The sequence below is a fragment of the Peromyscus leucopus genome, chromosome 9 (assembly GCF_004664715.2).
Source record: "Peromyscus leucopus breed LL Stock chromosome 9, UCI_PerLeu_2.1, whole genome shotgun sequence".
In the NCBI taxonomy this organism is placed as follows: Eukaryota; Metazoa; Chordata; class Mammalia; order Rodentia; family Cricetidae; genus Peromyscus; species Peromyscus leucopus.
Genome location: NC_051070.1, coordinates 9,167,398 through 9,180,156, shown reverse-complemented (window position 1 = coordinate 9,180,156; position 12,759 = coordinate 9,167,398). Strand labels below are relative to the sequence as shown.

Sequence of the window (12,759 nt, the reverse complement as noted above, 5' to 3'; positions counted from 1 at the left end):
TTGAACTCAGCACCTCTGGAAGAGCAGTCAGTGCTCTTAACCTCTGAGCCATCTCTCCAGCCCCCTTTTCCTCCATTTCTTTCTTCTTTTTTTTTTTTTAAATTTTTTTTTTTTTTTTTTTTGTCTGAGACAGGGTTTCTCTGTGTAGCTTTGCGCCTTTCCTGGAGCTCACTTGGTAGCCCAGGCTGGCCTCGAACTTACAGAGATCCGCCTGGCTCTGCCTCCCGAGTGCTGGGATTAAAGGCGTGTGCCACCTCCGCCCGGCTTCCTCCATTTCTTTGAGAGAATTTTTCATTTCCTCTTTAAGGGCCTCTATGATCTTCATAAAGTTGGTTTTAAGGTCGTCTTCTTCTGCTTCAGCTTCATTGGAAAATTCAGGTCTTGCTGTTGTAGGATCACTGGGTTCTGTTGGTGTCACACTGCTCTTTCTGCTGTTGAATGTATTCTTACAGTGGCATTTATACATCTGGGTTTGGAATGATTATAGGTCTGAGTGTTGATTCTTATGTTGTCTTTGTTGGATGGGTACTTTGTTCCTTTATTATCTGTTTCCTTTATTATCTTCTGGTCTAAATGTCTAAGGATTCTGGTGATTTACAGGTCTTCAGGTCCAGTAGATTTGTCTCAGCTGAAGTTTGTGGAGGTTTGGGTCCCTAGATTCAGTGTATCCTCTTGTTCTTCTGACTGGTGTGGGCTGTGCCTGTTCCTATGGAGTCTGCTCTTGTTGCAGGAGAGGGCTGGCAATGGGGAGGATGATGAGGTGGGTGGGGTTGAGTGGTCAGTGGGTCTTGGGGAAACAGAATCCAGTGGGTGGCTGGGTGATGGCAATGACAACATTGCTTCTTAATTCCAACCAGATCAGGGCTTTATGATGACTGTTTTTAAAAAGTTCATTCTTGACTACCCAGATGAAGATCCCACATACCCTATCATACTTCCAGTGATTCCGTTTTAACCTAATTACTTCATAATTCATTTTCCACTGCTGGGATAAAGCAACATAACAAAGGCAGACCAGGGTTATTTGGCCTTACAGTGTCAGGGGGATGAGTCCAATGTCAGGGTGTCGAAGCACAGCAGCGGGCAGGCATGGTGGCTGGAGCAGCAACCTGAGAGCTCACATGTCTAACCACAAGCCGAAGGGGAGCTTGAGGGTTGCTGACAACAGTATGGGGTCTTTAAACTCTCAAAGGTGCTTCCATCAAGGCCATGCCCCTTAAACCTACACAAACAGCTCCACCAGTGGGGCTTAAGTATTCAGATATCTGAGTTTATGGGGACAGTCTCATTTAAACCACCAGAAAGCTTAGATATCTAGTTAGGCCTGGTAACTCATTACTTGGGAGGCAGAGGCAGGCAGATTTCATTCACTTTGAGGCTAGCCTGGTTTAAAGAGTGAGTGCCAGGACAGTCAGTGTTACATAGAAAAACTCAGGAAAAGAGGGAGGGAGAGAGAGAGAGAGAGAGAGAGAGAGAGAGAGAGAGAGAGAGAGAGAGAGAGATTTTGCTTTCCTCATGAGAATATAGATTCTCTGACAGAAGGTTTATTGATGTATTCTCATCTCTTACAATAATGTGAGTAATAGGTGCTCAGTTTATTGATAGACATTGTGCTCTGTGTAGTTAAACAAGCACTAAAATCTTTATAATTGACTTTCAATCTTGGGGACTCACTAAACTAATGTGTGCCTGGAACTGGAACTGAGAGATGCATGATGGACAGAAGGAAGGATGAAGGCAGACAGGGAGGGAATGAGAGAACAGAAGAAAGAACTGAAAATATTGGTGAAATTTCAGTTTTCTGTTGCAGAGTACCAGATGGCTTAGCTAGGGCGCATGACCCCATGACGAAGTGCTGATGTCGCACTGAGGCTTTAGAGCGCATGTCTAGTAGTTTGTCAGAAAAGATTGGATTTTTTTTTAAGATATTTTACTATAGCAGACAAGTTGAATTTTCCTTGAGAAGTCTTAACGTCTATGATATTAAATAGAGTCAATATACAAGTTTAATTAATAATATCAAACAGGATTGAAATGCAGAAGTGCCCTCTCGTGGTTTAATTTATACACTTGAGAAAAAAACACACACTGAACATCATGCTAGCAGCAGAGACAGGTCTTCTTGTGCGGCTTGAACATCTGTGTTGCTGTCCTCCATGAACTGGCCACTGTGGAAACTTAGAATTCTCTTAGGGATACAGTGTACTTAAGGACAGTGTTTTATGAGTTATCCATCATTTTTGACTTCATACATAAATTTCTTACTTCACTGCTGTAATCTTCCTAACTTTGAAGTGTTCTTATGGTTTTAACTTTTAAAACTTTTCAGTACTGGGATTCTGCATTTATTTGCACTTTGAGCATGTGAATGGCATCTACATTATTTGCACATCATTAATAACATGGTTTTAGAACAGGATTCTGTAATCATGTAATTATTTTTTTATTCTTATTCACTTTTATTTGAAAATGCTTTTTATTCAATGCATTTTGATCATATTCTTTTCCCTCCTCCTAGAATCTCCCCACTTCCTACACACTCAGCTTCATGTTCATTTTCTCCTCACCTCTCTCTATATAAAATGGAAAAACAATATAATTGCTTATTTTTTGAGAATTTCATATATGAATGCTCTAGTTGTCATTTCCCCTTCTTCCAATTGTTCCCATGTCCTTCTCACTCCTAAAATTCGTAGCTTCTTTTTCAAAATTTATTCTTCTCTCATATATTACATCCCAACAGCTGCTTCCCCTCCCTCCTCTCCTCTCAGTCTCTCCCCCAAGCTCCTCTCTCTCCCAGATCTACTGTTCCTCCATTTCCTTTCAGGAAAGAGCAGGCCTCCCAGGGATATCAAACAACATGGCATATAAAGTTGCAGTAAGTCTAGGCATAGCCCCTCATATTAAGGCTGGACGAGGCATCCAGTAGGAAAAGGGTCCCCAAAGCAGGCATAAGGGTCAGAGACAGTCCTGCTCCCACAGTTAGGAGCCCCACAAGAACACCAAACTTCACAACCATAACCTATGTTCAGAGGGCCTAGGTCAGACCCATGCAGGCTCCCTAATTGTTAGTTCAGTCTCTGTGAGCCTCTGAGCCCTGCTTAGTTGATTCTGTGGGTTGTGTTCTCCTGGTGTCCTTGACTCCTCTGACTCCTATGTAATCAGGCAATACTTGTTTTTCCCTGGTATTGTTGAAAATGCCATTCTTCTTCCCAGTCATATTTGGGGGACAGGAGGCATTTATTTTGGTTTTTTTTTTAACCTTTGTTCCTCTGTTATATTTTCCTTCTGAACTTTAAATTCTCTATATTTTGTAATTTCATTTTACTTTTGGCTCTAAATAGGTAGGTCTGCCCATCTTCCTTTAACAAATCAAAACAAAATAAAAATTACCCTCTAACTCACCATTAAAAGCTGCTTTTTAGAAATTTCCATAAAAGTAAAGGTTTAGAAGAGAATTAACCAGTCTCTCTCCAAGATTTACACAAAACTAAACTTGCTTTGTCTACTTTTACACCTGGCTATTATTTGTCTTGTTTATCACAACAAAACTGCCCACAGTTTTAGTGTCTCCTTTCTTATCTGGTGGGAGACATCCAGCTGTAGCCAAATCCTATTCATTGTAACCACCGAGGGACCTTCCCTTTCCTCCTGTCTTTCTTCACCAGCCTGGGCTGAGCCCACTCTGCTATGTTTTCAGTCATGGTGGTCTCCTTATATGTTGTGAACCGGACAAATATTTCTACAAAGAGGCTGTAAGAGTTCCATTTGTTTACTCATTAACCACTAGTCTATCACTGTAGTCTGAACAAAGAAATCGAAATATAGGAAAACTGACATTTAGCCACGGAATCTGCAGCCTTCTTCCCAAGATCTGGTCCAACTAATTTCAGTTTCAAGGAAGAAGAGAAGATCATGGATTTTTACCTCCATTGACATGAGAAAGTGAACTAACAATTGTTTCTACCACCTATCAGTCACCTATCAATCTCCACTCAGAAGTGTAAAAGTAGCTTTTCCTCAACAGAACACAGTGCACGATTAAACACTATACTGTCTCATATTTTATTATTATTCTCATGAATATTATAGTCATTTCTCATGTAATAGCTGCCAAGTTATAGTAACAGCACTCAACATACACAGTGATGTAAATTGTGGGTCTTTGTCTTCTCTCTTAGGGTAAACTACTTAATAACCATGCATAGTACATACAATTTTTTAAATTCAGGTTTATAATCTTTAAAAGTTGTTGTTCAAGTTGTGCTGTTTTCTCCCATGCATATGTATCTGTGGTTTGTATGCATTTTGTGTGTGTGTAAGCACATGTGTGTAGGGGTACATCATATGTACACGTGGAGGCCTGATGTTGATGTTGGGAGCAGTCCCTAATAACTATTCATCTTGTTAATTAAATCAGGGACTGTCAGGAGCTTGCCTGGCTCCTCTGCTTAGCAAGCTTGCTCTGAAGTCTCCTGCACACTGGAATTACAGGTCAGTCCCACCCGGCTGGAATTTGTGTGGGTTCTGAGGATCAAGACTCAGGTCCCCATGCTTGTGTGGCAAGCACTTTGACCACTGCACCATCTCCCAAGTCCTCGATTTGTACTGTTAATAAAACCCCTAAGACTACCATTGCTAGGGCAGTGAAATGAAAACAAAGTTGTTCTTTGTAAACATCTTAAGATTGTAAGTAGAAATCTCTGGTGGTCTTGAAGACGAGTGAGTGTACAGACAGATGGAGATGGAGCTGGTGATGATTTTCCACTTTGTATGTGGTTGCATGATTACATCGAGATAGGGAAAGTCAGCTAAGTTGCAAGAAGTTGTTGAAACAAATACTTGATTGGAGTGGGAGAAGTGATATGGCTTCGGAGTAAGAGTCATTTCAAGGTGAGATGGGAACTTGAAAATCAGTGGGAAGCCAGACATGGAACTTAAAGCAGGAGTTGATAAGCAGTACAGAAGAAAACAATTTTTTTTCAGGACACTTCAGACTGATTACAGGGGGAGAATAGTAGAGACCAGGGAGGAAGAAAAGGAGGAAATTGCAGGCAAGTCAAAGATGAAAAATTGTCAACACAAGTGTGAGGGTTTTTCCAATAGGAAGAAGGTATAAGTATTGAAATGTGCCACCCAAATTGGCTCACCTCAGGGGAGCAAGGTGGCAGCCTAATGTCCTGCTAGCAGATGGTTTTCTGTTCCTTTTCAATAAAATGTGAAGCAGAACTCCCTGACAGAAAGTCACGAAACACAGGGTCTTTGAAATTCACTTGCTGTTACTTGAATCTTCTATTTGTGCCTTTGGATACAATTGAAGCTATTCTCCAAGTTTTTGACTAATGGATTTTCTCTTGTAGCTGCAACCAATATAAACATAATGAATTGTGGGAAGCTGATATTTTTCAACTCCCTATATTCCTACCTAGAAAACAGTTTAGTAGAAGATATGGCTTTGGCTTTAACATGGGAGGAAGAGAGTAAGATAATATTTTTCTGTACTTAGAAGTTCAAAGTAGTTTGCACCCCCCTCAGATTTAGGAAAGAGAAAAGTGAGATTCATAAAAGCTTTCATGTTTTCAGTTTGCTTTCAGCCCCTGTGGCCAGCCACAATGGATCATGATTATTTCAAAAATATCTCGTAATACCTCCAGTCATACCCATCATCAACTCACATTTTCCCTTGGTTCTTGTTACTAGTGGTTGTTGACAATAAAGATTTTCCTTTTTTTATTTTAGCACCTAGCTAATACATTTACACTCCACTATCACCTTTTTAGCTTCAGGGATTAAAAATTCCTTTTGAACTTTTTAATACCTTGGTCTTACTTTTCTCTTAAAATAGTCCTTTCCTACATGTAATTGACTTTACTTCTGCCTGAAATCTATAAACACTGTCATTGCTTAACTTCAGAATTAAATTTTCTTTCCTTGGGAATACTAGCAGTTTTAAACTACATATCTACATTTGGTAGACATTTTTTTCTTTCTAGTTAAACTTATGCAATGCTGTCCTGTGCATTTGCAAAATACCAACTATTACAATTATCTAGTAAACACACTTTCTTAGCCTTAAAAATCTTCCCCAAGACCTGTCTCCAGCCTACCCTTCCAATATAGCTTCCTTTTGCTGTTTCCTATCCAAACACTTTCTCCCTAGATAAAGCAAATTGTAGCCATATTCTACACTAGAGCCATGCTTTTTGGTACCTTCTCTGGTAGTGTTTATGTTTCTCATTCTTTGTTCTGAGATGATTATCAAATTAGTCTCTAAGGGTATCTATTTCTGCTATTATAATCTTTTCTGGGTTCTGCTCCTGACTCTGCATCCTAATGGTCCTCTACAGGCCACTCTTCCCTCTCTCCACATCCTGGCCGTTATCCTCCTTGCAATGATGTGAAAATATCAATTTCCTACTTGACAATTTTTCCTACAAGTTTTTTTTTTTTTTAAATCTTGATATCCAAGTCGTATGACATTTCCACCCAATGCTATGCGTTTTCCTATAGTATGTACTCCTATGCATGATGTGTATGGCAAATTGTTGCATCTCCTTTTTAACTTGGACTTTTCTGAAATATTTGTGTTTGCTTTTCCCATCTTCAAACTTCCAGCTCATCCTTTGACTTGCTATTCAGATATAACTTCTTGGAGCACCCCAAACACGGTTTAACTGCCCATTTTCTGTGCAATCGCACCAATGCTGTGGGCTTTAGTGCCGCCCTAAAACTGCAATGGCTGCTTTACCCACGTGAATTTATACCCATGTGCATGTGCACATCTCCAGCAGTTAACAGAATGGCATTTAATAAGTGCTACTTACAAGTTGTCTGTGTAGAAACATCTCAACATATCCCGATCTAACAGATGCTCTAAGTCGAACACATGACAACTTAGTACCTTTAGAGGTAATCTCATGTTTTTCTTTTTCCATCTTGCTCCAACCCCAGAGGATCCCAAAATACACATCGGAAGATACCATCATCACTTTACCCACTTTAATTTTTTTTTTTTTTTTTTTTTTTTTGTAATAGACACAATTTGACTTTGGGTGATTTAGAAGATCTTGTTCTATTCCAACTTGTAAACTCTGTTAGGGCAAAAGTCATGTGTCTTTTATCTCCTAACATTTAGCACAAGAGCTTTGCAAATGTTAGAAGTAAAATAAATTTGGATAGGAGGAAATGTATGCAAAATTACTTTATATATACCAATATAGAAATATCAAAGAAACTGAGAATTTTATGAGATTTTTGGAATAATCTAGCATTTTCAACTGATGTATGAGATGATCAGTTTCAAAGAGGTTCTGTGGCAATTTTAAGGTCTCAGAACTAAGAAGAAAAATTAGTCAAGTAAAGCTTGATTTTGGCACAGTGCTTCTGGGTTTGTTTCAGACATGCTGTACACTGTTCAGCTACATTTTATTTTGAGTTTTGTTGATACAGTAGATGCTAAGTCAGTTTTCCAGTGACAATTATAGAAACTATGTAAATTATCATTGCTAGAAAGATATCTAAAAAGCAATTTATTTTTCCTGAAATGGTTTCTCTGTGTAGCCCTGGCTGTCCTAGATCAGGCTGGCCTCAAACTTGTAGATCTGCCCACTTCTGCATCCCAAGTCCTGGGATTAAAGGTGTGCAACCATTACTGCCTGGGTACAATCAGTTTTGTTTTGTTTTTTCATTTTTTTTTTTTTTTTTTTTTTTTTTGGTTTTTCGAGACAGGGTTTCTCTGCGTAGCTTTGTGCCTTTCCTGGAGCTCACTTGGTAGCCGAGGCTGGCCTCGAGCTCACAGAGATCCGCCTGGCTCTGCCTCCCGAGTGCTGGGATTAAAGGCATGTGCCACCACAGCCCAGCTTGTTTTTTCATTTTTTGAAGACTATAGCATCCTTGAACTTACATCAGTGTAAGGAAGAAGATATATAGAGGAACTGCAAAATGAGATTTCATATTATGCCATATTATATGTACTCATTTTTTTTTTCCAACAAGACTTGGTGGTACAGGGCTACCATCCTATTACTCAGGAGGTTGAGAGAGGAGAATATCAAGTTCAGGGGTAGCCTGGGTCACTTGGAATCTTGCCTCAAAATAAAAAGTAAAGCCAGGCTGGGGATGCGACCTCATAATAAAGTGCTTGCCTAGCATGTATGAGGCCCTAGCTTCCATCTGTGAACTGCAAGAAACAACAGACTCATTGTCCTTTCCCAGAAACCTAAGAAAAACACTGCAAAGATGATTGCTTTTATCCTTAGCACTAAGTGGAAACTGATTGCATACTCAGCAAAAATTATATCATCTTACACAAATGTAAAGCATGATGAATATCTATTTTGAATAAGCAGTCCTGTTTATACAAGAAATTCAGTTTTTACTTTAATTCTTGATTTTTGTATAGTTTTTCCGTGTGTATGCCAGCCTGTATCAATAGGCATGGGGTTGGTTTATCATTATTGCCACTCTGTTCCAATGCATTGACTTCCATTGATAAACACCCATAGGTATTATAGTTATTGAAAGTTAAAGTACATAACAGTGTTTGTTTCATGGCAGGTGGAAGATTTCATTCTCAGAAAAGCTGGAGCAGGTCTGTCACTGCCTTCTTCTGTTTTCTGTTTGAAAGGTGAATAAGATCTGTGGCCATCCAGTGAAAACAGCAACACAGAGCCCCCGCTGTACTTTTGATCCGAGCAAAGAGAAGCATGGAATGAAGATCTCTGCTAGGAATGGTGAAGAGACACTTGCCAACAGAAGAAAGTAAGACATTTGTTTTACAACCAGAAAGAGAAAGTAAGCCATTAGTTCTACAGGAGACTAGAATGTGTTCACTAAATAGACCCAAATGTAGTATGGAAGAAAAAATTTAAATACCATTTCACTTTATTTAAAATGTAGTGGCCAATGTGCTAGAGAGATAGTTCAGTATTGAGCACTTGCTGCTCTTGCAGAGGACCTGGGTTTGGTTCACAACACCCACACAGGCTGATCACAATCACCTGCAACTACAATTTCAGCGCATCTGAAACTCCTCCTGGCCTCTGAGGGTACCTGTACACACATGGTACATATATAGACAAACAGGCACATATACACATACATAAAAACAAAAAATTTATAATTGTAAGGCTCAACCTTTCCCATTAATTTGGAAGATAGATTCAGCTTGTGAGAACAATAAATTTCTTTTGACTACTATTATTCTTTACTACATTAGGGCAGTTATTATATTCTAATAATTCTAATCTAATAATAACCAGAATTATTATTTAATATATTAGGGCAGTTCCAGGAACATGTGACCAGTGTGTATTTACACTGAGGACTAAATGCTTTAACTGACTTTAGTTAACTGTAATATGATTTGTACGTATAGCTAGTGGTGACTGTCTTGAACAGTATAGGACAGTACTGTCATACCATGTGATTTTTATTTATGGATAGTTAGCATTCTTGAAATAGAGTTGTGAAAAATACAACTTTCCCAACATTTTACCTGCAGTGGTAAAAATGGCCACCTGTTTATATCAAGTGGTAAGTATTTAGCAGCTTGTAACTTACTGTGTCTGTCACTATTTCACTAGGTAAATTAAAACTCTCTCTGGTGTCCCTTTCCTTGATAATGGGTGTGTAACATGACAAACTACTCAAATTAGAGGGAAACCTTTTAATATTTAGTTGACTGTGTACCTCCTAGAAAATAGTGGCTTCTCTGTCATAGCCTTCTAAATTGAATCTCAGTTCAGAATGTTATGTATTCATTAATTCAAATAGTTACTTATAATATCTTTTAGATAATATATAGTAAAAATGTTTTCTGTGGCTTTCTCAATAAAATACTGTTTTTTCCCTCATTTGTTTTTTCCTTCCTTCCTTCCTTCCTTCCTTCCTTCCTTCCTTCCTTCCTTCCTTCCTTCCTTTCTTCATTCATTCTTCTCTCATACATCACATCCTGATCAGTTTCTCCTCCCTCTACTTTTCATAATCCCCCCTAGACACCTCCTCTCCCCCAGATCCACTTCTCCTTGTCCTTCCTTAAATTAAAAAAAGGCATTCCAGGGATATCAACCAAATATGGCATAACAAGTTATAATAAGATTAGGCACAAAACCTAATATCATGGACAAACAACCCAGTAGGAGGAAAAGGACCCAAGACCAGGCAAAAGAGTCAGAGATACCCCCATCCCCACTCCCACTGTTAGGAGTCTCACAAGAACATCAAGTTACACAACCATAACATACATGCAGAGGACATAGCACTGACCCATGGAGGCTCCCTGATTGTTGATTCAGTCTCTACGAGCTCCTATGGACCCTACTTAATTGATTCAGTGGGGTGGGTTCTCCTTGACCCTATAATCTTTTCAACCTTCTGTGGGGGTTCCCCTGGCTCCACCTAGTGTTTGGCTATATGGATCTTGCATTTGCTCCCGTCCTTTGCTGGATTACACCTTTCTGATGACAACTGTGCTAGGCACCAATCTCTGAGTATAACAGACTATCACTAGGAATTTCATTGACCCCCCCCCCCCCCCGCATTTTTTTCTTTTTTTCCAAGTTCTATTTGGTTCTATCCAAGGTCTCTGGGCTGACCTTCCTCTGATTCCTGGCAATCCATGCATCCTCTGGTTGTATTCCTGGCCATCATGCAGTTCAGAATTGGGCTCCCTCTCATAGCTTGGGCTTTAAGTTGGACTAGTCATTGGTTGGGTACACACACAAGTTCTGTGCCACCATTACCCAGCACGTCTCACAGGCAGGACAGGGAGAATTATTTGTTTAGATCTGTACCCCGTTTTTAAATTGAACTATGGTTTGTTGATGTCTAGTTTCTTTAGTTCTTTACATATTTTGGATATTAGCCCTCTGATGTGGAGTTGGTAAAAATTATTTTCCCATTTTGTAGGCTACTGTTTTGTCCTATTTACAATGTCTTTTGCTTTGCCTTACAGAAGCTTTTCAGTTTTATGAGGTCCCACTTATTAATTGTAGATCTTAGTGCCTATGTTATCTGTGTTCTGTTCAGAAAGTTATCTCTTGTGCCAATGTTTTCAAGGCTATCTCCTACTTTCTCTTTTATTAAGTTCAGTGTTTATGTTGAAGTTTTTGATCCACTTGGACTTGAGTTTTGTGCAGGGTGATAGATATGGGTCTATTTGCATTCTTCACCATCCAGTTTCTTTTCTTTTGGTCACAGCACACTTAATTGCCTCATTCCTTTCAGACAGACTACAGATCTGAGATCCATATTTAGTCCCCTGTTGATTATTTGCTAGTAGCTAACATGAACTGGTATTCTGTGTATTATTTTTTTCCCAAAACCTTTGTGACAAATGAATAACAATCACTCTCTTGTGTTTTAAAAATCAATGTATTTTACCTTCAGAGAGTCAGAGTAAAACCCAGCTAAAATTTTAAGCATTAAAGGTTAAATGTATTTTAGCACCCATATAACCTAGCACAAACCTTAGGACAATGAAATCCTCAATATGTTTTATTTGCTAATGAAACTAAGCAGACTCAGGTGAAAGGATATAGAACAGCTATTGAATAGATCTTCTTGTTATGAATCTAGCAATTCATTGTCCTGTGTTTCTAACCTGCCATCCACTATTCAAACTAAATAAGTTACATATATATTAATTATGGATATTATATATATATATATTAATTATATATCCATAATTATATCAGTTAAGATAGATGCATCACAGCCCAGCCTCACACTACTCATTGTGAACAACCAGAAGATCTGTCCTTGAGTTTGCTTAACTATTTCATTCTTTTCCCTATGTCTGAGTAGGGCTTAATTGCCATAGTAATCTATTTCTGCTTATTACCTGTGTATTGTGAAGTCCCATTCATAAACTAGTTGTGAATTTTTTTGCTCATTAACTGCTTATTCTCCAAAACATTGTAGATTTCAGTTGGAACAAGCGAGCCTGTGCAGCCACAGCGGGCATTGGAGTACTGTCTTCCCTGCTCTGCCTCGCCCTCTGGAGTTTGTAATGACACCTCCCTTCCAGAGGGTGAAATACTGCTTCCATAAACTACATCTTGACACTAAGTGCTTTCTTCTTATGTTTTTAATTTCCAAATACTTTTGTTTCCTTCATATTTTTTATTTTCCAATCTGTATGGATAATCTGCTTTGTTTTCTCATTCTAAAGATATAAATTCTAATTTCAAAACTTCATTTGTTTTTTGAGACTGTGTTTTTTTTTTTTTTGTGTGTGTGTGTGTGTAGCCCTGGCTGTCCTGCACCTAGTTCTATAGACCAGGTTAGCCTCCGACTCAGATAGTCCTGTCTCTCCCTCCTGAATGCTGAGATTAGAGGCATACACCACCTTGCCTAGCTTAAAACTTCAAATTTTATTTTACTTTCTATAATACTTTTGTTCTCTTGAAATTCCCTTTCTGTTAACTAGGCTATCTACCAAAGGATCCCTTTGTAAATTAATGTACCCATCTGTAGGAGTTACTTTATGTATTCTATGTATTACTTATAAGTTTTAGGCTTTGTAAATATTTTCTAACATTAATCATTAATAACATTAAATGATAAATGACAGGTGAATTGTCTTGGGGTAAAAGCCATGGAAGGTTTTTGTGTAGCCAATCCTGGCCTCAAACTTTGTAGGTAGCTGACTATCTGAAATTCTTCTTGAAACTGTGGTCCTCCTGCCTCTACTTCCTGAATGGTGAAATTTCAGGTATGAAATTATCTTTTTAAAAAGGAAATTCTTCACTTTGATTG

The 12,759-nt window shown here is 38.6% G+C and overlaps 1 protein-coding gene across 1 annotated transcript in view; it reads left to right on the top strand.

Moving 5' to 3' along the window:
* Gpc5 (glypican 5) overlaps positions 1-12,759 on the top strand; it is a 1,331,644-nt gene that overhangs the window by 289,392 nt on the left and 1,029,493 nt on the right. The window contains exon 4 of the mRNA XM_037208786.1: positions 8,627-8,760. Within this exon, the coding sequence (XP_037064681.1) occupies positions 8,627-8,760 (134 nt within the window). The remainder of the gene's footprint in view (positions 1-8,626; positions 8,761-12,759) is intronic.